Here is a 25,315-nt window from a genome sequence, read left to right on the forward strand (position 1 = left end):
TGCTCGAGGCTGAGGGAGTTGGGGTTCGGCGAGCGCCCGGGCCGCTGGGTCGCGGGCGCCTCAGCGATGTTTTACTCAGGGCTCCTCACCGAGGGCGGCCGCAAGGAGACCGACATGCGGGAGGCAGCGTCGCTGCGACAGCAGCGCCGGATGAAGCAGGCGGTGCAGTTCATCCACAAGGACTCCGCCGACCTGCTGCCCCTGGACGGCCTCAAGAAGCTGGGCTCGTCCAAGGACACGGTGAGCCCCCGCGGCCGCGCCTGCCCCTGGACCCCCGCCGCCGCTCTTGCTCCGGCCCTGGGGACCGTCACCTTCACGCCGTGCAGTCTCCCCGGCCCGACCCTTGCCGCTTTCACTGAGTCACTGTCCGCTGTCTCGCTGGTGTCTGTCAGGGATTCTCTCCATCCGGCGTCCCCCTGCTCGGGTTTCTCTCAGGATTCTGTTGTGGCTTTTCTAGCTCGCGCTCCCTTCGTCTCTGCCCCCTCCCTGCGTGTGTCTCTCCTGTCCAGTAGAGAGCAGAGACCCTGCCTTCCGCTCTTGCCGTCAGGTCTCCTTTCTGCCACTTTATTCTTAATACCGAATTTGTTTCATGGAGCTTGAGCTCACAGCGAGGGCAGCTCCCGTAGCCTCACAGGCTGCGTAGCCGGTCCTGTGACCCAGACAGAGGTGACTCCTAATGGGTGTGTGAGAAGGAAAGAAAGAAGTGAAAAGGGGGTTTCTTGACAGTCGCCATGTCCAGATGACTTTTGCTGAATCCATTGTCCTACTATGCAAGATTTACTTCTCCGTTTGGTTTTGGTCTTATCTGCTTTTGACCTTCCATCCTGAGTGAGGAGAGAAGAGAAGGGGTCGAATGTGAAGGTTACCTGAACCTCAAACATCTCTTCATCGTCATCTCTTCTCGTCTCCCAGCCCCACCCCCAAGGGGTAGAGGGAGGAAGCCAGGCTGCTCCAGCTTACTGACCAGCTACTGTGTGTAGTTGGAGCTGGGGTTGGCACGGTCTTTTTTCTAACACAGTTGTTTCTTGGCATTAAGTAAGAGAAGCCCAGGACTGGGGGTCTGAGTTGGAAGACCATGCTGCCCTGTCTATGGAATGGGAATGGATGGCTAAGGGTCGCCAGCGTAAAAAACTATATCTGACTGTCATCTGTCGGTCTCTAGTGGTGTGGGGCCAAATTTATGTTTAGCCTTGTAGTTTTTTTCTGGCGTTTTCTTGTAGGTTGTTTTCTTAAATTTCACAATCACTTTATTTGTCTGGGTAATAATTTATGAAATATGAATTGTCTGTATTTTGCAAATGAAATAGGTGCTCTGCATAATTTTTCTAGTATTTTTTATTTTGAGCTTTTGGAATGTTTAATTTTGGATGCAGTTGTTGGCCCTGATTCACTGAAATTGCCATTTCTGGCCCCAGGATGGTAATGGAGGGCAGAGGGCAGAGCTTCTGCATTTACTTCCTTTTTTTTTTTTTTTTAACAGCTCTAATAATACATAGATACTCATATCAGATTTCCCCTCTCTGCAGTTAGTTACTTATGTGCAAGGGATGTCTACTCCATTTATCTTGTTCTGTTTTTAAAAAGATTTTCTTTATGCATAAGCCACAGGATAGTCGATCTGTTTCATGCTAACCCAGAATGACGATGAATACATTTTCATAAATGTATTCCCACAAAAGAGATAACTCTCTTTTCACTTCTTTCACTTTAAAGCATCTAGATTCATTTAACAAATCAAGTCCAAGTCTTCTGTCCTTCAGGCCAAAATAATCCTAGTTCCCAGAAGCCTCAGGAATCAATAAAAAAGTATTAGGAAAATAATTAAAATGTGAATTTTTTTCATGCTGGATTTATATATTGACATTTAGTTGTCCTGGGTTGTCAGGGAGCTTCCTAGTCTTGAAGAACTACTACTGCATCCTTCTTCTTAGGATTCCTTATCCTACTTCATGCTATGTAAGAATTCCATCTGTTTTTCTGACTCCAGTCTGTCTCAGTTGTGCCAGGAAGAGCTGACAACAGAGCATAGGCTGCAAAGAGAAAGGATCCTTAAAAAGCAGTGCATCGCCATGGGTGTGACACACAGCAGTTGACTGTGAAGCTCTGAACCGTGGTTTGCACTTTCTGTGCCCCCTTGCCATGGAGTTGATTTACCTCTTTCAGTGTTCTCATACTTGTACAAGTGATTGCACAGAAGACCAAGAACAGGTCGTAGAAACCAAGGCAGACTGAGATAGGGCTAGCAAAGCTATAGAGCTGGAGTGAGGCAGCATGCTTAAGCTCTCTTGAAACTTATGTTGCAGCCTCAGTATAATCTTAGAAATTATTTTAGAAGTATGTTCTTATCACTTTATAAATACTTCTGGTAGGATAGACTAGTGTTGACTCCATTTTCTCTCACTACAAGTGAAATTTGGAGGATGCTAAAATTAACTGAATTTTTCTTACTTAAAATAGTTTATAATATCTCAAAAGAAGGGAGATAAGAAAGGGGAGGGGATGGCACCAGAGAGAGATGGAGGAAGAGGACAAATTCATTTTAATTGACTCTGGGGCTTAAGCCAGTGTGAAGATTGTGGGTGGTTTTTCTTCACATTAGTAACCTATATTTGAATTATATTGCTGGAATGTCTGAATTACCTACCTTTTACCATGCTGTTTCTGTGATTTTCACTGTTTGATATCACCTTGCCAGCCCTTTTTGGATTGTCAGAGGGCACCCATAGGTGATCAAAAGTGGTCATGTTCTCTTGGCCACAGGAAAGTGACTTTGCCCTATTCCTGTGTGTGTGGAGTTGGCTGCTACAAAGTCTGCTGTGGAAATTAATCATATTTCTTATGTCTGTTTCTCTTGTTCATCCTTTCATCTTGTATTATTTATTCTATATTAGATTAAGAATTAAAACCAGAGATGTGGGTAATATTATATATGATTTATTTTTTTTAAAACTTGATAAAGCTAGAGAAAAATATCTCTCCATTCTTGAAGTTTTGCCTATCATAATTTATCTTGTTTTAGCTACCAGGTTCATAAAAGTTCTTCTCATTGTGGTAAAGATTTTTTAATTTTTAAAAATAGTCATGTTATGTAATTATATGCTGTCTTTTTGATATGATACTATTACTGTATCTATTACTATTTCTATATGATACTATACTATTATTATATTATTACCTATATACATTAAGCCATATTCTTAACTTGTCTGGCAGTAGAGAGAGTTTTTCTTTTCTACCTATGATTGATTCTACTTTTAGCCATATCTTTTGCAGAACTGACTAGAATTAGGAATGAAAGGCAGGGGAAAGATGGTAGAACACAATGAAGCAAATTTACCAAAAAATACCCGATTAGAATCTCTGTCAATTAGAGCAGCCCTAGGTGGTACCCTACAGATTAGCCATTCATAATGCCACAAGATCTACATAATGCCACAATCTTGGGCTAGAGAACTTTGGAGCCTTAAAAGAGGACCATGAAACACCAGTATAACACCAGGATCTGGCACAAACTCAAGATTTACAGATCTGTAATTGCATCCTAGTTATAGCAAACATTATTTGAACACTTGTTTGTGTTCAGGACACAGTCTAGGAGTAGGACCACAAAGATGAAGATAAAAAAGATTCTCTTTATAAGGAGTGGTTTATAGGTTGGGAGAAGGATAGGACAGATTAGTTAATATATTATTCAGATATTAGCACCTACTACATGTCAGGCAGTAATTTAGACATTGCAGATAATAATAGTGAACCAAAACAGAGTTCCTGCATTCATGGAACTTGTATTATAAGGGGAGGGGGCAGAAAATAAAATCAAGCAAATATATAATATATTAGGTAACAATCAGTGATGTGGGGAAGATAAATAAGGGTAAGGGGAATAGGGAGGGCAGTAGCCAGGATGGGGTGAGCTAGAGCCTTGCTGTCTTGTACAGGGTGGTCTGGGAAGGCCTCTCTAATAAGATTACATTTGACAAAATACTATCAGAAATGAGGGAGCAGAGTATCTTGGAGATGAGTGTTCTAGGCAAAAGGAACAGCAATTGCAAAGGCCTGAGGCATCAATGTGCTTGATATGATTGAAGAACTGTAAGAGGGCCAGTGTGACTAGAGCAAAAAATGAGCAAGGGGTGGACCTGGGGAGAGTGATAGGAGATAATATCAGAGATACAGTGGGAGGCCATTGTGCAGCCATTTGGCTTTTAATCTGAGATGGGAAACCAGTGGAAGATTTTGAGCAGAGGGGTGACATCACATGACTTATTTTATGAAAAGATTACTTAGTCTACTATGTGATTTAGACCAGTGGTCCCCAAACTTTTTGGCCCCCGGGACCAGTTTCATGGATGACAATTTTTCCACAGACCTGGGGATGGGGAGGCTGGTTTCAGGATGATTTAAGTGCATTACATTTATTATACAGTCAAACCTTTCTGCTAATGATAATCTGTATTTGCAGTAGCTCCCCAGCACTAGCATCACTGCCTCAGCTCCACCTCAATTCATCAGGCATTAGATTCTCATAAAGAGCACACAACCCGGATCCCTTGTATTTGCAGTTTACAGTAGGGTTCGAGCTCCTATGAGAATCTAATGCCACTGCTGATCTGACAGGAGGTGGAACTTATGCAATGATGCAAGTGATGGGGAGCAGCTGTAAGTACAGATGAAGCTTTGTTTGCTCACCCACCGCTTACCTCCTGCTGTGTGGCCTGGTTCCTAACAGGCCATGGACCAGTACCAGTCTTTGGCCCCGGGGGTTGGGGACCACAGGTTTAGACTACTGAGGGCAAGAGTTGAAACAGAAAGACCGATTAGGAGGCTGTTATGCAGTAATCCAGGTGAGAGATGATGGTGCCTTAGAACAGTGTGATAGCTGTGGAGACAAGAAAAGATCATGTTCTGGATAAGTTTTTGAAGGCAGAGCTGACAGATTTAGTTGATGGATTGGATTAAGAGGGTGAAAGAAAAAGTAGTCAAGGATGACCTCAAAGTTTTTGACCTAGCAATTGGAAGAATAGAGTTATCACTTACTGAAATGGGTAAGACTACAGGGAGAGCAGGTTGGGGATAGAGAATAAGAATCAAGAGTCTGATTTTTGAACAAGTTAAGTTTGGGATCTCTACTAGTTATTTAAATGTAGATGTTGAATGGACAGTTCTACAAAAAGATAAACACCACCACCAGGCAGCCTATGCTAGTTGCCAAGATGTTATAGTCAATAAGTGCTAGAAGAGTTCAGTGGAAGAGGTGATTACTCTGGCCTGCTGTGATTATAAGGATGGAAACTCACACTCAATTACAACTTCACCATTCCCTGTGAGCCAGCTGACTGTGAGATGGTATGAGAGAAGGTTGCCTCCAGAGTATGCTTTGTAGGATCTCAGAGTGAGAAAAATTTTATAGGTTATCTAGTCTAATTCTCTTGCCCATTGTGAATCCTTTCTAAAAAAATGCAACCTTCCTGGGCAGCTGAGAAACCACCATCTCAGACCAATCCGCAAAGCAGATAATAATCAGAAATAACTGTTTTCTTTGAAATAATGTGTCTTTTGGGTCAAAGGCAAAGAACCAAAACACAGAAGGCCTGGGGGAATGTGACAGCCTGCCTTAGATAGATTCCCATATGTGTTTGAACAACTGCAAACCCAAGGACAATCGGTCTGTGTTCCCTTGGGGTAGAATGGGTCACGTGTTATATATTCAGCTAGTAAGCAGAGAAGAAAAGGAACAGATATTAGTGACCTTTTAGATTTCCAAGGTCAGAGATAGAGACATGTCAAACATGGGTTTGACAGGAGTCCATGTTTATCTATAGACTGTATGAGGACTAAAATTTAGTAGGATATTTCAGGCCTTTTGCGGGGTGTAGGGGGAAGAATGGTATATGGCTTGACTTTTAGGCTATATGTGAGAATTTAAAATATATATACAGCTGACCCTTGAACAATGTAGGGATTGGGGCACTGATCCCCCATGCAGTCAAAAATCCACATATTACTTTTAACTTCCCCAAAACTTAACTACTAATAGCCTACTATTGACTGGAAGCTTCACCAGTAACATAAACAGTTGACTAACACATATCCTATATGTTATATGTATTGTATACTGTATTCTTATGATACAGTAAGCTAAAGAAAAGAAAATATTAAGAAAATCATAAGGAAAAGAAAACATATTTACTATTCATTAAGTGGTAGTGGATCATCTTAGAGGTCTTCATCCTCATCTTCATGTTGAGTAGACTGAGGAGGAAGAGGAAGAAGAAGAGGGGTTGGTTTTGCTGTCTCAGGGTGGCAAAAGCAGAATAGGTAGAGGAGATGGAAGGGGAGAGAGAAGAGGCAGACATACTCAGTGTAACTTTTATTGAAAAAATCTTGGCCAGGTGCAGTGGCTCATGCCTGTAATCCTAGCACTCTGGGAGGCTGAGGAGTGCGGATTGCTCGAGGTCAGGAGTTCAAAAGCAGCCTGAGCAAGAGTGAGACCCCATGTCTACTAAAAATAGAAAGAAATTAATTGGCCAACTAATATATATAGAAAAAATTAGCCAGGCATGGCGGCACATGCCTGTAGTCCCAGCCACTCAGGAGGCTGAGGCAGTAGGTTTGCTTGAGCCCAGGAGTTTGAGGTTGCTGTGAGCTAGGCTGATGCCATGGCACTCATTCTAGCCTGGGCAACAAAGCAAGACTCTGTCTCAAAAAAGGAAAAATCTGGGTATAAGTGTAATTCAAATCTGTGTTAAGGGTCAACTGTATACACATACATATACTTAATATTATAACATTTGAGTGCTTACTCTGTATCTGACATGATGTTAAATGTTTATATGGATTCTCTCATTTAATCCTCAAAAAAGCACTGTGAGGACCATCTGGGGGATGGTCATGCTGGAAACTCAGACTTATGGGGGGAGGGGGCGAAAGGGCATTTATTGAAACCTTAAAATCTGTACCCCCATAATATGCCGAAATAAAAAAAAAAAAAAGGGCCGGGCGCGGTGGCTCACGCCTGTAATCCTAGCTCTCTGGGAGGCCGAGGCGGGTGGATTGCTCGAGGTCAGGAGTTCAAAACCAGCCTGAGCAAGAGCGAGACCCCGTCTCTACTATAAATAGAAAGAAACTAATTGGCCAACTAATATATATAGAAAAAATTAGCCGGGCATGGTGGCTCATGCCTGTAGTCCCAGCTACTTGGGAGGCTGAGACAGAAGGATCCCTTGAGCCCAGGAGATTGAGGTTGCTGTGAGCTAGGCTGACGCCATGGCACTCACTCTAGCCTAGGCAACAAAGCGAAACTCTGTCTCAAAAAAAAAAAAAAGCACTGTGAGGTACTTACTAACTTGAACTCAGCTCTGCTTTCAAAGCATACACTTTTTTTTTTGAGACAGAGTCTCACTCTATTGCCTAGACTAGAGTGCTGTGGCATCAGCCTAGCTCACAGCAACCTCAAACTCCTGGGCTCAAGTGATTCTCCTGCCTCAGCATCCCTGGTAGCTAGGACTCCAGGCATGCGCCACTGTGCCTGGCTAATTTTTTCTATATTTAGTTGTTTGACTAATTTCTTTCATTTTATATTATAGACCGGGTCTCACTCTCTCTCAGGCTGGCCTCGAACTCCTGAGCTCAAGCAATCCTCCCTCCTCGGCCTCCCAGAGTGCTAGGATTACAGGCGTGAGCCACTGCTCCCAGCCCAAAGCATATACTTTTAAACACTACTCTAAGTCAGGAGTTGGCAAATTTTTTTATAAAGGACCAGTTAGTAGACATATATTTTTGGCTTGCAGGCCAAATAATCTCTGTCTCAGCTATTATACTTTGCTCTTGTAGTGTAAAAGCAGACATGGATGAAAAATGACTGGAGTTGGTTGTGTTCCAAAAACGTTATTTATAAAACAGGCAGCAGGCTGGATTTGGCATGGGGGATGTATTTGCTGACCCTTATTCTATGTAGCTCTAGCTGTGGTTCTATTGCTAGCTAGAAATCTTGGATTTCTCCCCTGGGAGTAAATGCTACAAAGAGACAGACCTCTGTTAATTCCCCTGTTTTCCAATCTGGTTTATTCTGTGGAGCACATAAATTCATTAGATTCTTTCTGTCTGGGTTCAGTGTGGCATGGGTAAAGGGATTGAGAAAGTGGTTTTGGAAGTTTGGGCTCACATCATAATTCCATGGCATTCTGCACCGTAGTCTCTCACCTCACTTTTCTTCGTACTTTACAGCCTGGTTAGAAAAGATGTTTAAACGGCGTGGCTGCCAGATTGAGGAACCTCAGCTATTTCTACCCAGAATATAGCACTGCCCACAGGGTCCATTTCCTTCAGAAGCTCTATATGGTGATGGAGGCAGCAAATTTGAACTTGCCTGGTTAGGGTGTAGATGCCACTAGCAGCCACATTTCAGGAACAGTAGAGAACCAGGAACTGCTTAGGTTAATAGCTGCCTTGTTGAGGTTTAGCATAAGCAGAATTCATGTCAGGAAGATGACTTGAAAATTATGTCCAAATGGCCACCAGGGTACCTGCAGCACCCATCTTACTAATTAGTGTTGTGTACATTGAAGGACATTGAGATAGCCCTTAGAAAGCCAGTATTCAGTAAACATAGATGAAAAACACTTAGGCATATTTACAAAACAACAGTCAAGGAATGAGGATACAAGTAGTACAAACTATTTGATATGTTTAGAATGAAGGGAATCTGAAAGAATAAGATGATTTTAATCAAGAAAGGCTTTTTGAAGAAAGAAACACTTAGAGACTTGTTTTTTCAGTACTGTGTCAAGAGCTGGGATATAGCTGCTGCGATCAAGACAGTCAAGGTCCCTGCCCTTATGCAATTAACATCCTAGTAGGGGAAAATGAAATAATAAACAAGTAAGTTAGCAAAATAATTCTGCATTTATAATTACTATGAAAGAAATAGTAGGATGTGTTAGTAACTAAAAGAGGTGGGGCACCTACTTTAAGTAGTATGGTCAGGGAAGGTGTCTCTGAGTAAGTGACATTTGAGTTGAAACCTGAAGGAGTGAGCTATTTCAAATGTTAGGGGACGAACATTTCAAGCAGAGGGAACAGCAGGTACAAAGGCATTGGAATGGGAAAGGGTTTTTTAGCAAGGAAGTGAGAATGGATGGAGCTGTATCTTAATGAATAAAGGGGAGAGTGGTATGCATATGAAAGTTGGAGGGAAGGGCAGGGACTAGATGGTGCAGAGCCCTATACACCATGGTAAAATGTTGGAATTTTTTCTGAAAAACAGTGGGAAGCCATTGAAGGGATTGAGTAAAAGAATGTATTGTCTGACTTATATTTTTGAAAGCTTACTCTCGTTGCTATGCAGAGAATAGATTAGAGAAGCAAAAGAAGAGGCAGAAGACAAGTTAGGAGGCTGTTAGCAACTAAAAAGTTGGGGTACCTACTTTAAGATAAGAAATGATGGTGGTCCTGATATGTTTTGGTGGCTTGTGCCTATAATCCCAAGCTACATGGGAGGCTAATGCAGGAGGATTGCTGAGCCCAGGAGTTTAAGACCAGTCTTGGCAATACACCAAGAAGCCCTGTCTCTAAATAAATAAATAAAAAAAATAAAATAAAATAAAATATAAATAGTACTTGTAATGGGAGGTTAGGAAAAGAAAAGAATCAATAATGGGTGTATTGGCCGGGCATGGTGTCTCACGCCTGTAATCCTAGCACTCTGGGAGGCCAAGGCAGGCGAATCATTTGAGTTCAGGAGTTCGAGACCAGCCTGAGTAAGAGTGAGACCTCATCTCTAATAAAAAAAAAAATAGAAAGAAATTAGCTGGGCAACTGAAAAAAAAATATATAAAATTGGCTGGGCGTGGTGGCACATGCTGTATTGATAATTAATTTTATCAATTGCTGTGCACAGACTTTTTTCTAATTTAAGCTTGATCCGCAGGACACACCACCACAAGCCACACCAGTTTTACTTACATTTATTAAGGAGGAAGAGAAAAAGAGAGAAAGTAAGAGAAAAGTACCACTGGGACCAGAGGCTTATCAACACGGGTAATCTCAACACCGGTGGCTAATTTTCACGGGCAGTCACCAGGTAGAGGTGAAGGCAACACGCTGGGATATCAAGCAGGTAGGCAGTGGCACACCGAGAAGTTGAATAGAAAGAAATGGTGGCGAAGAAGAAGCGGAGGAGAAGTGGCTGAAAAGCAGCTTGGGGACTTTCTTATACTGTTTATGTAGTGGTCTGAACAAAGGAAGGCTTTGGCGCCAAAAAGGCATATGCTCTGGTCACGTGAAGTCCCAGATCTGGCCAGGAACCGGGGCCTGTAGTGACTGGTCTCACAAATCAGTTCCGGGCATGAGCCTAGGGTAAACATTCCTGGACAGCCCAGGATAAACAATCCTGGGCAGTCCAGGAAGTCCAGGATAAACATCCCCAGGCACATAGCTCAGAGCTGTCAATTCCCATTTCCTCAAGAAGTGGCCAACTTCTCCAGGAAATGGGTGCATACCTCAAGCCTTATAAATTTATGACCCCAAGCAGACCTTAATATTTTGTATCTCAGTACACATGCCTGTAGTCTCAGCTATTCAGGAGGCTGAGGCAGAAGGATTGCTTGAGCCCAGGAGTTTGAGGTTGCTCTGAGCTAGGCTACGCCATGGCACTCTAACCCAGGCAACAGAGTGAGACTCTGTCTCAAAAAACAAAACAAAGAATGGGTGTATGACTTGTAGCCCTGGCTTGGGCAGGGCAAACAGCATTACATGCAACCAAAATGTTTGTACTCCCATAATATACTGAATAAATAAGAAAATTTAAAAAAGAATGGGTATATGGTGGTGTCATTGACCAAAGTTGGTAGAAAGGAAATAACCCAGAATGTTAAAACTGAACAAGACTTTGGAGCTCAGATTTCTTTTATTACTGATGAAGAAGCGAGGCTTAGAGAAAGTTATGCTCAGAGATTAGTGATCTCTTTCCCAAGGTAATGTGTGACAAGTGATAATTTGCCAAAAGCATTAATAGAAAGCCTTAGAGGAATAATAATTCAAAAGATGAGATTGGGAAGGAGGATGAGCAGTACGGGAAGATCTTGAATGCTACATTGAAGATTTTTGTTGGATACAGCTGGCAAGATAACCACTGTAGGGTAAGGGAACCACGAAAGTAATGTTTTAGGAGATTTTTTGGATTTAGCAGTAACATTAGAAATGAAGAGGAAAATGAGAGGTCTTAAGGAGGCAGAATTTCATTCACCAGGATAGGGGATAAGGGAGAATGTGAAAGTTCTGTGGGAAAAAACAGTGGCATAAGTTAAGTTTGAAGTACCTGTGGAATGTCTAAGTAAAGAATTTCAAAAAGGCAGTTAGATCTATGGGTCTAAAACTCAAGAGTGAGATCTGGGCATGAGATAGAATATTATCATAAGGTAGTAATTTATGCAATGAAAGCAGATAAAATTGCCCTGGGAGGATATGTAGAAAGAAAAAAGAAACAAAGATAGAGCAATGAGGAACCTAACATTTAAGAAATGAACAGAGGCAAAGGAACTAGTGAAAGAGACAGATACAGAATAAACAGAAAGGTGGTTTTAGAAGCCAGTAGAGGAGAGTTTCAAGAAAAATGGAATATTGAATTTACTGTAGCATTGTTTCTAATGGCAAACATGTGGAAACACTTCAAATGGCCATTAGTATAATTGTTAACTAGTCAAATCGAGGTATGTTTACAACAAATTCAAATGTAGAAGATGTGCTGTTTTAATAAGTGCTAAGCTGTTTGTAAGTGAACCTGCCTAAGTTATACTATTTGTATGTGTATGTTGTGTGCATATGATGTAGTTTTTGCATAATCTAGCAGACACTGTTAATTGGCTAAATCATCACCCATTTTCTGCCCTTTTCTATCTGCTTACTCCTCTATAGAGATGAGAAAAGCTGTATTCTCTCCCATTGTCCCTTGCAGCTAAGAGTAGCCATGTGAGTTCTGACCAAGAAGTTATAGGCAAAAAACTGCTGAGGGAACTCTGGAAAAGTTTTTCCTGGAAGATAAAGGGGCTGGATGGCATTAGCATTGCCCCTTCCTTCTTCCCCATTTCTTCAATATGGTTGTAATGCCAGGAGCTGGGGCACCCATTTTATGACTATAAGGAAATGTCCCTGAGAATTACAGAGACAATACCCCTGAAGTTGTTGTGCTACTGAGCTAATGTTAGCAGCTGCTTGTCTCCAGACTTCTTGCTATGTGAGAAAAACAAACCTCCATTTAAGTCACTATAAATTGGTTTTTCTTGTGGCTGAACTCTTTTCTGCTATATGGGGGCATATTTTTTATTTAACGTTTATTTTTATAAATATATATATATATTTTAAAACTTTTTTTTTGAGACAGAGTCTCAATCCATCACCCTGGGTAGAGTCCAATGGCATCATCATAGCTCATTGCAACCTCAAACTCCTGGGTTCAGGCAATCCTCCTGTCTCAGCCTCCCAAGTGCCCGCCACCACGCCTGGCTAATTTTTTTCTATTTTTGATAGAGACAGGGTCTCACTCTTGTTCAGGGTGATCTTGAACTCATGACCTCAAGCGATCCTTCTGCCTTGGCCTCCCCGAGTGCTAGGATTACAGGCTGAGACACCATGCCTGTCCCCTATTATTTAAAACTTAAAACTGTTGCTGTGTTAGGAATCTCCATATTGCTAAGTAAATGGTGATACTGCTGTTTCTTGATTTATTGATTTTACATTGTTGATTGATTTTCTATTATAATGGATAAAGATTTGATTCTCTTACACCTTGCCATCATATCCCCTCTCCTACTAATATTCTGTTAATTATTTTGGATAAAATCATTATTTACTGCTTACATTATTATTACTATGTTCATGTTATTCCTAGCTGAGTCAAATGTACTATGATTATGTTTCCTTTCTCATACAAATATTTTTTTGTTTTTCCCAAAATTAATAAATTCTTTGGCTTTTTTTTTCTTTACTTAATTTTCTATATAAAATTTAACTCTCCTTCAAGTTACTTAAAGCTATAGATGGTCTAGCAGTCCATTTTTTTCCTTGGGGACATCCTTCCTAGTGTCCCCTATGCTCTCATTTCATTTTGGACTAGTTGCTCTTAAGGCCTAATAGACAACCTATATCTTGAACTTTTCCTTCAACACTTTCTCAGAATTGCCTTTGCCTTGCTTCTCTATTGGATCTTTTATTTCTTGTAGCCCATGCTTTTCTCTTTATTGTTTCCTTCACTTTGGTGGAGCCCATCTTTTAGTTGCTTCTTGAAGATGCACGGGACACAACTTTCTTGTGTTTTGATTGATAGTTTGGCTAGGTTTAGAAATTATGTACTGTCAGAATAATACTGTCAGTATTATTCCACTGTCTTTTAGCTTCTATTGGTTACTGCTGAGTATCCTATACCATTCTGGTCCCTAACCCTTTGTATTTGGATCATCATTTTCTCTTTGGAAGCTTTTGGAATCTTTGTCGTCCATACTATTCCAAAATTTCACAGTGGTGTGAAATCTTGATGACAGTCTTTTTTCCTTCATTGTGCTAGGCTCCATGTGGGCCCTTTCAATCTTTAAACTTATGTCCTTCAGTTCTGGCTTATTATGGCACCCACATTCATCTTTAGCTGTTCTAGAAATCTGAAAGCCTAGCCAAAGTATCAACTGATCAGAGTCTTTTGATTTACTCTTACAAGAAGAGTAAACTTTTGGCATTCTTCCCAATTGTCTGGGTCAAGTTGGGAGTCTTGTGTAGGCTTTTAGCTAATCTATTTCCAAACCTAGTAACAACTCTCCCACTGTAGAGGTTCTGATACCTCTAACTTCTCAGCCTTTCCAGAATTTTAGTTTGAGTAGAAAAACTGCTTTTACAGCTAGATACTAACATATGTATTAATAATAGGTCAAACATAATAGTTTTTCTCTTAAGTAATAGTACCTATAGGAAACTCAGCAAGACAGCCTTCTTACATATAGTCATTTAGAATCCAAGGGTGATGGTAACTCTTCTGTCTTCAACATATGGCTTTTAAGTGGGTTATCTCCACTTCAGCCAGTCAGAAGGGGAAAAGAATGTGGAGAAGTGTGCTCAAGAGATTTTTATGGGCCAAGCCTAGAAGTGGTGTGTCACTTCTCACATTTCATTCTCTGGAACTTAGTCATATGGCCATGCCTATCTGCAAGGAGGTCTAGAAAACGTAGTCTTGATTTCTTCCCCAGAAGAAGAAGAGAACAAGGATTTTAATGAGCAACTGTCAGTCTCTGCAACTCCAACATTCTGTGAAATGAAATGGTGTGAAGCACTTAACTTTCTCTAGTCTAGGTCATTGCTGCTTTTTTGTCTGCTGTTTGGAATCTAGAATTTTGTCAACATCTATCTTTTTTTTCTAATTTACTTTACTGTTCTTTCCATTCTGGTGGATTTAGGCCTTTCTTATTTGTTTACTGTGATTTTAGTGAAATTTTAAGAGGTCAATGTGCAGCTATTTTGTCACTTATAACATGTAGGCATAAATAAATGACCAAAGAAAATCATTTATGAGGTTCATATGGGTTTGCTGGCCATAAATTTTCTATTCCGGAACTATTTTATGACTATGTCTTAGTTATGAAAGTGAGTGAAGAGAATTATACGTACTAACATAGAAAAATGTCTTCCATATATTCAATGAAAATAGAAAATTTCATAAGTTTTATAATATGATCCTACTTTTATATATGTTTATAAAGGTATTAATATTTTTAGAAGAATATACTTCTAAATTTAATGGCCATTATTTATAAAAAGTCATACTAAGAAAGGGTTGAGAGGTTGGGGAGGCTTTTGCTTTTTTAATTTTATGTACTTCAGTGATATTTGAATATTTTGAGCATGTGTTTATACCTTTTTTTTTGGTAACTAAAGAAAAGAACAAATAAAGGAATAGTCAGCAAGACCAAGTGCCCTAGCAAAGTGAAGTAAAATGAAGGCTGAAAAATGTCTACTGGATTTGGAAATTAGGAGATCATTATTGGTGTTGTGGGATCAGAAATAATCTCCATAAGAAAAATGTAGGATATCAGGAAATAGACATAGTGATTTAGGCTAAAAACAAAACAAAAACAAAAAACACGGGCCATTCCAGACAAAGATATGACTAGAGGAGGATTGTAGAGTTGAGGAGGCAGGATCTGAGGTTTCGTGGGGGTGTTTTCTCCCCAATACCTAGGAACTTTGAATATGTTTTATAGCATATGGAGGAAGGATCCAGTAGAAAGGGAAGCAAATACAGAAGAGGGATGACTTCAAGGAGAATTATTTCAGAATTTTCCTCATTTGTCTCATCTGTCCATTGATGATTAGGCTCCTCTGCAGATTAAGAATAACCAGATAAAGTGGTATTTGGCAAAACCAATGTAGACGAAGAGCCCAAGCTTTAGGTAAAAGGGCCTTGATTAGAGGTCTTTGATGCTCCTTCCAATCTTAAGTTCTATAAATCTAATTTATCTTAGTTGGTCCTGACAAGCATGGATTTAACAGAAACAAACACCCTGCTTTAGTATGGCTTGAGCTAGGAATCCAGGTTAATTGGTGAGAGAGATTAGAAAGATGAATTTCTGTTTCTTTTGAAGAGTAAAAACACTTCTCCCAGTATTACATCACAACATCTGACAGAGTTAGCACGTCCTCTAGCCCCTTATCAAGCTAAGAAGCTCTCATTTTCTTTATAAGTGCTTCTCCCTCCCCTTTTCCCAAGGATACTAATTTAGAACCTGCTTTGCCAAGAATCAGTATATTTTGGGAATCCATTTCTTCATCTCACCAGGGTTACAGTGAGTCATGGCAGTGAGTCCATTCTTCCTTAGAAATCTGTAAGGTGTCAGATAATGAAGACCTCCAGTACTAACCCATTCCCCAGAAAGATTCCAGGCTCTGGGTCTCTAAGAGTGACTCCCCTTCCCCTAAGATCAGATTGCCATCTGGTATATGTTAGATAGAAACTTGGGGTTAAACTCTATCCTTTGAGGGATTTTAAATATTATTGTAAACTGGGCACAAGATGTTTGTGTATAGAAAGTTCTCAAGTCAAATGACTTCTCTTCAAGATATATCTTAGACTTTCTGGAGGCCACTTTGAGTAGGAACGTTAGAGCATGAATAAATCTGTCCTAGGAACTCCCTCTTAAGCTGAAAGAGCAGACTTGAATTCACACTCCTCATTCTGCTTCCTAACATTAAATTTCCTGGCCCACTTATAAGGTCTAATTGAGTCCCCTGCTTCTTGGTTGGTGTTTGCCCTTTTATACTCCCACTTTGGGGACCATTGAAGAGAATGGGGATGGAAGACAAGATAGGGCAGGAGGAGCCAGTGGTTTGAGGGCCATAAGTTGTCAGTGATTATGATTCCTGTGGGTTCCGCTAGGTTCCAAAGTGTGTCTGCTGAGAGGCTTGCTTAGCAGGTGTGAATTCCTGTTTTCCCACCCTATCCACCCATGAGTGACTCAGCCCATGGGAGGGCCAGGCCACCAAGGCATCTACAGACTGGATCTAAGAGATAAGACCATAAAGGAATGAAACTTGATACAGAAGTAGGCAGAGCTTCTGACTACCAGAGCTTCTGACTACTAGTACTAGCTAAGTTTCTTCAGCCTATGAGAATTAGCTGCCTTTTCTTTAAGGCACTGATTTTCAGTCACCTGGGAAGATATAGAGAAGATCACTTATTCTAGATTGAAACCACTTTTCTCTTTAAATGCCCTTGTAAGGGGAGAGGAAGACAACAAGCCCAGGGTAGTCCAAATCACAAGGGTCCCTCAGTTCTCTTAAGCCATAGAATATTCATTCACCCTATCCACATTTCCCAGTGTCCTACCTTGCTCTTTCATTCATTCAGTGTGGCCTACCGCAAATTGGTTTATAGTACCTGCTCTGACAATACCAGTGAAGTCCCCACTTGAAGGAAGAATAAGGCCGGGCGCAGTGGCTCACACCTGTAATCCTAGCACTCTGGGAGGCCAAGGCAGGTGGATCGAGGTCAGGAGTTTGAAACCAGCCTGAGCAAGAGTGAGACCCCCATCTCTATTAAAAATAGAAAGAAATTAGTTGGCCAACTAAAAATATATAGAAAAAAAAAATAGCCGGGCATAGTGGCACATGCCTGTAGTTCCAGCTACTTGGGAGGCTGAGGCAGAAGGATCGCTTGAGCCTAGGAGTTTGAGGTTGCTGTGAGCTAGGCTGACACCATGGCACTCTAGCCCAGGCAACAAAGTGAGACTCTGTCTCAAAAAAAAAAGAAGGAAGAATAAATAAGAAGCAAAGATAGAGCTCAGTTATATGAGGCTCCTTCATTATTTCTGTGGCACCTGGGGGATGCTGGGACAGGGGGATGTGGCCTGTCACTAAGAAGCCTCTATTTTCTATTCCTCAAGCAACCTCATAACATTCTGCAGAGGCGCCTTATGGAAACCAACCTGTCTAAACTCCGAAGCAGTCGTGTCCCTTGGGCCTCGAAGACCAACAAACTTAATCAAGCTAAGTCTGAGGGGCTAAAGAAGTCTGAGGATGATGACATGATTTTGGTTTCTTGCCAGGTAATGTCTTCAGAATAGCTTATCCAGAGTTTTCTGGAAAGTAGGATTTCAGGCCTTTTATGATCCCAGTAGTGGAGCCCTCTCTTCCAAACTTTATAGAGTGTGGGTCTTATTATGGAATTCATAAATGAGTTTTAAAGGGGGAAAGTGGATGCAATATTTTGTATGCATGTGCATCCTTATGGGGAAAAGGACCACAGTTTTCATCAGATTTACAAAGGGGTATGTGATTTTTTAAAAAAGTTTAAGAGCTACTTGGTATATAGAATGAAACACTCAGCATCTTTTGGGACTTTCCATCAGCCCTGGGTTCATCAGGAAAAAGAGCCAATCAATCAAAGGCAGACTTAGCAATGGGTAAAGATGGGACACTACCAACCCATAATTGGGAGGATGTAACCCTGCCTTTCATATGGCATCTGCGGCTTACTTTCTGCGTCTCCCTTCCCTTTCCCTTCTCTGGCTCCTGTTAAACAGTATATTTCCTCCCCACAGTGTGCTGGAAAGGATGTAAAAGCCTTGGTTGACACAGGCTGTCAATATAATCTCATCTCCTCAGCCTGTGTGGACAGATTGGGGTAAGTAGCTACTTGTGCTGGGTGGAAATCAAATGTTAATGCACTCTTTGCTTCATCTATTTTGAGGTTAGAGATGGTGAGGATCTTCACAGAAGCTCAGAGACAAATGTGCAAAGCTCAGATCTCAGCTGGAACTGAGTCCTTAGTAGAGGGGAAACATGGTAGGTTGTCAGGCAGCTGGGAGCAATCAGTGAGCCAGGGAAGCCTTCAGCTTTCTGTTAACTCTCACCTTTTAAGTTTTGAGTAAAGACCTCTGGGCTCTGAAATGACAGACTATGAAACCTGTGGCTTATTATGTGCCCTGCCCTGATCCACCAGATAGAAAATTAGAAGGAGCTGTCCTGTTGTACCCCAGAAGAGCAAAAGCAGTGATGTGGTTAGCCTTAGCTTACTTGGGGTCCTTCTGGAGGATATATTGCCTGTCCTTAAGAAACATCAGTGATAACTGAGAATAGGGTTACAATTGCTGTTGGGCCTGGAGCATCATAAGGGTGATTAGTCAATAGTTTCCTAGTGCCTTTCCTCTCTATAAAGAACTTGTAAAACTGGGTACAGTGAACACTATTTATGTGATGGGCACACTTACAGCCATGAATCAAGCATTACAAAAGAAATCCATGTAACTAAAAACGTAATATTTTTAAATTAAAAAAAAAAGAAAAAAAAAAAAAAGAACTTGTTAAATTGGATCCTGCTGCTTCCCTTGCTAGGGATTGGGTGTGAGGCAGACACCTAGTGTATTGAATATCTTCAGTTCTCTAGCAGCTAGAATTGGGTTCTCCCTCTTTAGTCAAGGAAAGCCATTTTGTATCTTACCTCTTTTTTACTCAACCTCTACTTTTATTTCTTTCCTTCTTCCTACTCTTTCCTACAAAGGACCAGATAGGCCTAAAGTCTAGCTCAGAATTAGTAAAATCAACCCAATATTATTTTCTATATCTCTAGCCCTAAATACAATAAATCATTCCCCATCCCAAATCTCTGTAATGAAACAACCACTAAGGCAGACATAGTGGTCCATTTTGACCTATATTCAAGACACCCATGTTCTTAGGAAGGGTTTACATAGGGCTTCATTTGTATAATCAGTGACCCCTGCCACATGATGTATTACCCTGACCTCACCCCTCACTACCGCTGTGACACTTTGAAGTTGGCTCTATGGTTTTTTTACATTACTATTTATGATGGTGGGGGGGAAGTCCAGGGCTTAAGTGCTCTTATGGGAAGAATCCTGAGTGTTTTTGTGGGGCGAAGAGATGAGGTACAGTGTAACATGATGGTTCCAGAAAGACTAATAATGTCCTGGTGCATAATTAGGCAGCAGACTGCTATGATTCCAGAGGAATTAATAACCATCTGTAAAACTGCAATTATTTTTCTTTTGGATGGGCCATCACACCAAAAGAGAGGAATTGGAGGAAAGCAGAAGTATTGGCACAGAAAGCCCATAATTAAGTATTTATCCACCAACCCATAATAGCTCGGGTACTAGCTATTCCGATCAGCTTACATAACTGTGTCAAACCTTGGTACTGTTTCTTTCCTTCCTCCCCTGCACAGACAAGTTAAATTAATGAGAACTTTTTCCATGGTATTCCTTGCTGATACCAATATCAATGCATTTACCAAATAAGTCCTTGTCCCCACTGACATTATAGTCTAAGACAAACTGATGAGGATAGACTCAGATAGAAAGGACAAAGAGAAAATTAGACATGAATCTTCTAAAATTAAGATTAACCTGCCCTCTCAGTTATCTGTTACCCAGAGGTGGGTAAAAGGACATGTTAATTAAACTGCCTCACACAGAGATGGAGATGTTAGGATACAGAATAGGATTCTCTCAATGTGTCAACTCCTTTTCACCAATGCAGGTAGAGACGTAAGCTTTCTGAGAACAGGAGATGAGTCTTTATTGTTTTTGTATCCCCCTGGCATGTTTAGGACAAAGTGTTGAAACAACAAGTAGAGGCTGGCTAGTACTTTTTGGGTATATTAATATTAATATTATAGGAAATCCCTGGAGAATTCCAATCATGGGTCAGAAGGTAAGCATTGCTAGATTCTGCCAGAAACCTCTTTCAAGGGAATTTTAGTACCTTTCTTTCTGTTGCAGACTCAAGGAGCATGTCAGATCTCGTAAACATGAAGGAGAAAAGCTTTCTCTACCCCGGCATCTCAAAGTAGTGGGCCAGATTGAACACCTAGTGATCACACTGGGTTCCCTCCACCTGGACTGCCCAGCAACTGTGGTTGGTGAGTATCATTGGTGCTGGACCTATGAACCTTAATGTAAACCCTTTCCCTATCCCCACCAAACCCTCATAAGATCTCATGTCTGTAAATATTAAGTTTTTCAAAATGGTTCCCATTTTCCTGTACTATAGACCTTGTCCCAATTTTTGCCCTCCAAAATACCAGATGGGCCCTGAGCTACATTCAAGACATGCTTAGAATCAATCATAAAAAGAAGTACAGAGCTCAGATAAAAAATGCAAGGAGCAAGAAAACAAACATTTTTGTGTGAAGGCGAAAATGTCCCCTGAGATCTTTCCATGAACAAGTTGTAGCAGAAGGGAAGATCCCTTTACTCTTTTGCCATGAATCCCTTGATAATTTTTTACCACCTTCCACATTTCTCCTCATACATTTCTATTCTAGACTACATAAAGTTACTGGTTTTTGTCTAAAGGCCTTTGCCTAAAGACCTCGGTTTGGGCTGGGCACGGTGGCTCATGCCTATAAACCTGGTGCTCTGGGAGGCCAAGACAGGAGGATTGCTTCAGTTTAGGAGTTTGAGACCAGTCTGAGCGAGAGCCAGACCCCATCTCTACTGAAAACAGAAAAATTAGCAGGGCGTGGTAGTGCTTGCCTATAGTCATAGCTACGTGGGAGGCTGAGACAGAAGGATCGCTTGAGCCCAGGAGTTTGAAGTTGCAGCGAGCTATGATGATGCCACTGCACTCTAGCCAGAGCAACAGAGCAAGAGTCTGTATATATAAAAAAAAGAAGACCTGGATTTTTTTTTTTTTTTTTGAGACAGAGTCTCGCTTTGTTGCTCAGGCTAGAGTGAGTGCCGTGGTGTCAGCCTAGCTCACAGCAACCTCAATCTCCTGGGCTCAAGCGATCCTTCTGCCTCAGCCTCTCGAGTAGCTGGGACTATAGGCATGCGCCACCATGCCCGGCTAATTTTTTCTATATATGTTAGTTGGCCAATTAATTTCTTTCTATTTATAGTAGAGGCGGGGTCTCACTCTTGCTCAGGCTGGTTTCAAACTCCTGAACTCGAGCAATCCGCCTGCCTCGGCCTTCCAGAGAGCTAGGACTACAGGCGTGAGCCACCTCGCCCGGCCAAGACCTGGATTTGAAGTTTAAATTTTGGCTCTATAATCTTGTAACTTTAGTGATCTGAGAAAATTATTTAATATACCAGATGTTCAACAGATCAACAGATGCTTATTGGATGGATGGATAGATGGATGGTTGGATGATTGGAATCTAATAGTGATCAGGCTGACTTCTAGAGCAAGGATGGAAATAGCTGGGTCTTAATTTTGTTGTTTGTTTTTTGTTTCTATTAGAGGACAATGAGAAAAACTTGTCTCTTGGCCTCCAGACTCTCCGATCCCTGAAGGTAGGATTGACCCCACTTTCCCCTTGATAAGTTCCTCTTTGAGGCAGAGATCCTCTTACATGGAGACCCCATAGTGGGATCATTGACAGTGACCAGTGATTCTCCTGTTTTCAGTGCATCATAAACTTGGATAAGCACCAGCTGATCATGGGGAAGGCAGGCAAGGAAGAAATCCCTTTTGTGGAGACGTTTTCTTTGAATGAAGACAAGTGAGTATCCAAATGAGTCAGGTCAAGTCCCATTTATTGTCAAGAGCTGGGGGGTTCCCAGACAGGATATGGGCTTATAAACCTGCCTTTGGCTTTTGATCCTACAAGTCCATGCCTCCTCACCCCTAGAGTTCACCATCCCACAAAACTCTCTAGCCTACACTTCAGAACAAGTAGCAATGATACCACACAGAGTGGTGAGGAAAATTGAGTAGCTTTCAAACCAAAATTTTACTTGCCTTCAGCTTAACTTCTTTGAATTTGGTATCATTTCTTCTGATATTTCTTTCTCATTTCAGCACTTCAGAAGCATAACTACAGCCTGCAGTGTGTCCACGCATGTGCACATATACCAGGTTGACAGAGTGAGAAAACTGGATTTGAACCAAATGCAGTAGCAACTTGCTGTGGACCAAGTCCTTCCCTCTAATAGAAGCTCCAGGGGCTCCTTCCCACTCAGACCTCTCTAGACTATAGTCTGTGCTTAGAGATCTTGTCTGGTTATAGGCATTGTTTTTTACTCCTTTAATTTCTTAATTTATAGACCCTTTTGACACTGCCAGGTCTCACTTGTGGCCTATTTCTCTGCTTCTTCCAGGAATTTGCTTTTATTAGTCAAGTAGAGAAGCTACCAGCTTCTTTTTCTCTATACACTTGCTTCTTTTCTTATAGGTAAATGTATAATAAATAGGAGCCTGACCTTTATCTCCTTTCAGCTGTTTCAAAGAGGTACAGGATATCTATATCTTGGAATTAGAATTTCTTCTAATTTATTCATTGATTTCTCAAGCAAGTATGAATTGATCTGAAAGATCCTAATCCCAGAGAGATCATCTAGTCCAATTCTTTCATTTAAAAGGTCCAGAGGCAAGCAAATTGTCTAAGGTCATATATTAAGTCAGTACCAGGAGGGACCTAGAACTCTGACCTGACTTCTAAGTCAAGGCTCCCATGCTGCCTCATTTGTCTTCAAGCCCTAACAGGAGGGCAAAGATGTGAGAGTTTGTTTTTTTTTTTTTTAAAAAAAAAAAGGCAGAGTAAGGGAAGAATATGCTTTGGAGATGGATGCTAGGATGATCTACGTAGCCCTCCCTCCTGTGTGCCAAGCCCACTAAAAGTTCCCTGGCCCCAAACTGTCACATTTAGGCCCTCATCTTGGTGCCTAAAAACTGAGGATACAAAGATGAATGAAATGGTCTCTCACTGTGAACTTCTTGGAAAAGAGGAAGGGAAAGAACCACAGAAAGAGGAATATTAATCCTTCTCTGAGATGGAATTGAAGGCTTCAGTAAATAATCTGGGCATCATTGCCAAACACTGATTATCCCCAAGATTCAGTCACTATTTCTGACTGGTCTGTTACATGTTTGCAAATGACTCAAGAGGCTGCAAACAATGGTATGCAATGGAGATGAAAAACCACAGAGCATCGCCAGAATAGAAGGGAGTAGACTGGGTTGAATCAATTGGTAGGGAGGCCTACCTGGGGAAAACCTTTCTGGGATGGAAGTAGGGAATGAAATTTCCAGGTAGAGAATTGAGAGTTGAGAAGCTCTTTTGCTCTGTCCTGTACATAGGAAAGAAGCAGGGAAGGAGCTGATAGTGTTAAGGACAACCTTTTATAACTGACCTCTCTTAAAAGGTTAGGTGTTTTTTGGGATGTTGGCTTAAACACACAAGTATCTGTAATGGAATTTCCCCTTCAGTTCAGTCATAGAAGTGCTTAAGAAGTCAGAAAAATAGCTAGCGGTGGACGTCCCTTCAAGATATTCCCAAGTCTATCCTTGGTTCAGTAATTTCCAGAATGTTTACTGGATCCTACTTTGAACCTTGCCAGGTACCACCAACTATCTTGTCTGGTGTTCAGTAACTGCCCCTACCAAATAACTCTTTGGAACTCTGAATGATTTTGGCTTCACAGAAGTTCCCTGAAGACTAGGAACTTGGTGACCCCCATTTGAACAACTAGGTAGCATTACTGCAGTTAGTTGCCACTGGGTCATTCCCTAGGTCCCTTTCCTATCAGTCTCTACAAAGGAAGGCAGATGGAAAACTAAGCACAGCCATGGTTCAGAGGCCACATCTAAAGCTCAGCATGGGTGATCTCAGGGTTACCAACCTTCAGCACCCACTCCAACATCACCCCATTCTCTTACTTAGGAGGGACTTGTGCCTTTCCACTGAGGCCTCTCCATGCTCTTCCCCTAGCTATCATGGCAATACTTTGGTCTGCTTCTTATCCAGGACTGAATTAAAATACTTCACCCATTATTTCCCTACTTTAAAGTTCCACTCTGAGCCTTAACTCTTGGCCACAGTGAGGCATTTTGAAGGTTCCTTCTGGTTTATCCTTATTTGGATTCCCCGTGGACCATGTGAGGCCAGGAACTCTTAGGTTCCAGAAAGACACAATTGCCCTCTGAGTTCAGGATTATATGACCCAGAAGATAATCAGATAGCCTTTAGTGATCCTTCTGGCCTCTGAAAATCAGTCAGTGATTTTCCAATTTTGGAGTAGAAATAGTTGAGGTGAACCGAGTTTAGGATATCATAATCTCAATGCAGTCAAATCATTTGATTTTCTCTAAACAAATAATTGTGTTTTAAACCCCAGGCTTGATAGAGGCTCCTAAAAATGTCTAAAGATAATTGTGGGAAGTCTTGAGTTTCATTAACCTTCTTTAAGTGCTGCCAATTACTCTGATTGACTATATAATACTCTGATGTACAATTAATTACTCTGATGGACTGTATCTCCTTGATGTTCAAGAGGGACAATTTGGTCTACTTTTAGGGGGCTGGCAAGGTAAGAAGGTGAGGTCAGTTTTTCCTAGATTCTGGAAAATTCTGGTACCTCAGATTAAGGGTGTGGGAGAAAGGGTGTCTACCCAGGTCATAGTTCTTAGGTAGTAGCAAGAAGTACTAAATCTTCCTTATTAGATGTCCATCTCAAATACAAGGAGTTTGAGAAATATTTTATCATTTGGTATTTCTATGCCTGAATCATTTGAGAAATGAATGTTTTCTGACTTTTCTATTTCCTTACCCTGCATACACAGGCCCTACCTGGTACAATTTTCTATTTCTTAGCTCAGAGTGTCTATAGAAAGGATTGCCTGGTATGTCAGCTGCCCTCACTCTTGTGTAATAGAAATAATTTTCCAGGCTTGGAACATGGAGAAGAGGAACTGGATTCCTTGCTCCTTCTGTTGCCAGGCCTCTCTGCATTGGCACTTTATCTATTCAGTGTATCTGGCTATGTTGGGTTTATTTGTGAGACTCATGTAACAATAAAGTGAAATCTTCCCCCTG

The 25,315-nt window shown here is 41.2% G+C and overlaps 1 protein-coding gene across 1 annotated transcript; it reads left to right on the forward strand.

Moving 5' to 3' along the window:
• On the forward strand, positions 1–25,315 carry NRIP3 (nuclear receptor interacting protein 3). Its single transcript, XM_012783999.2, has 7 exons — positions 1–240; positions 17,418–17,579; positions 18,075–18,157; positions 20,277–20,416; positions 21,742–21,794; positions 21,909–22,003; positions 22,303–25,315. Exons 1-7 carry the CDS (start codon positions 67–69, stop codon positions 22,316–22,318), a joined length of 723 nt encoding a protein of 240 aa, XP_012639453.1. The 5' UTR covers positions 1–66; the 3' UTR covers positions 22,319–25,315.

The sequence above is a fragment of the Microcebus murinus genome, chromosome 4 (genome assembly GCF_040939455.1).
Source record: "Microcebus murinus isolate Inina chromosome 4, M.murinus_Inina_mat1.0, whole genome shotgun sequence".
In the NCBI taxonomy this organism is placed as follows: domain Eukaryota; kingdom Metazoa; phylum Chordata; class Mammalia; order Primates; family Cheirogaleidae; genus Microcebus; species Microcebus murinus.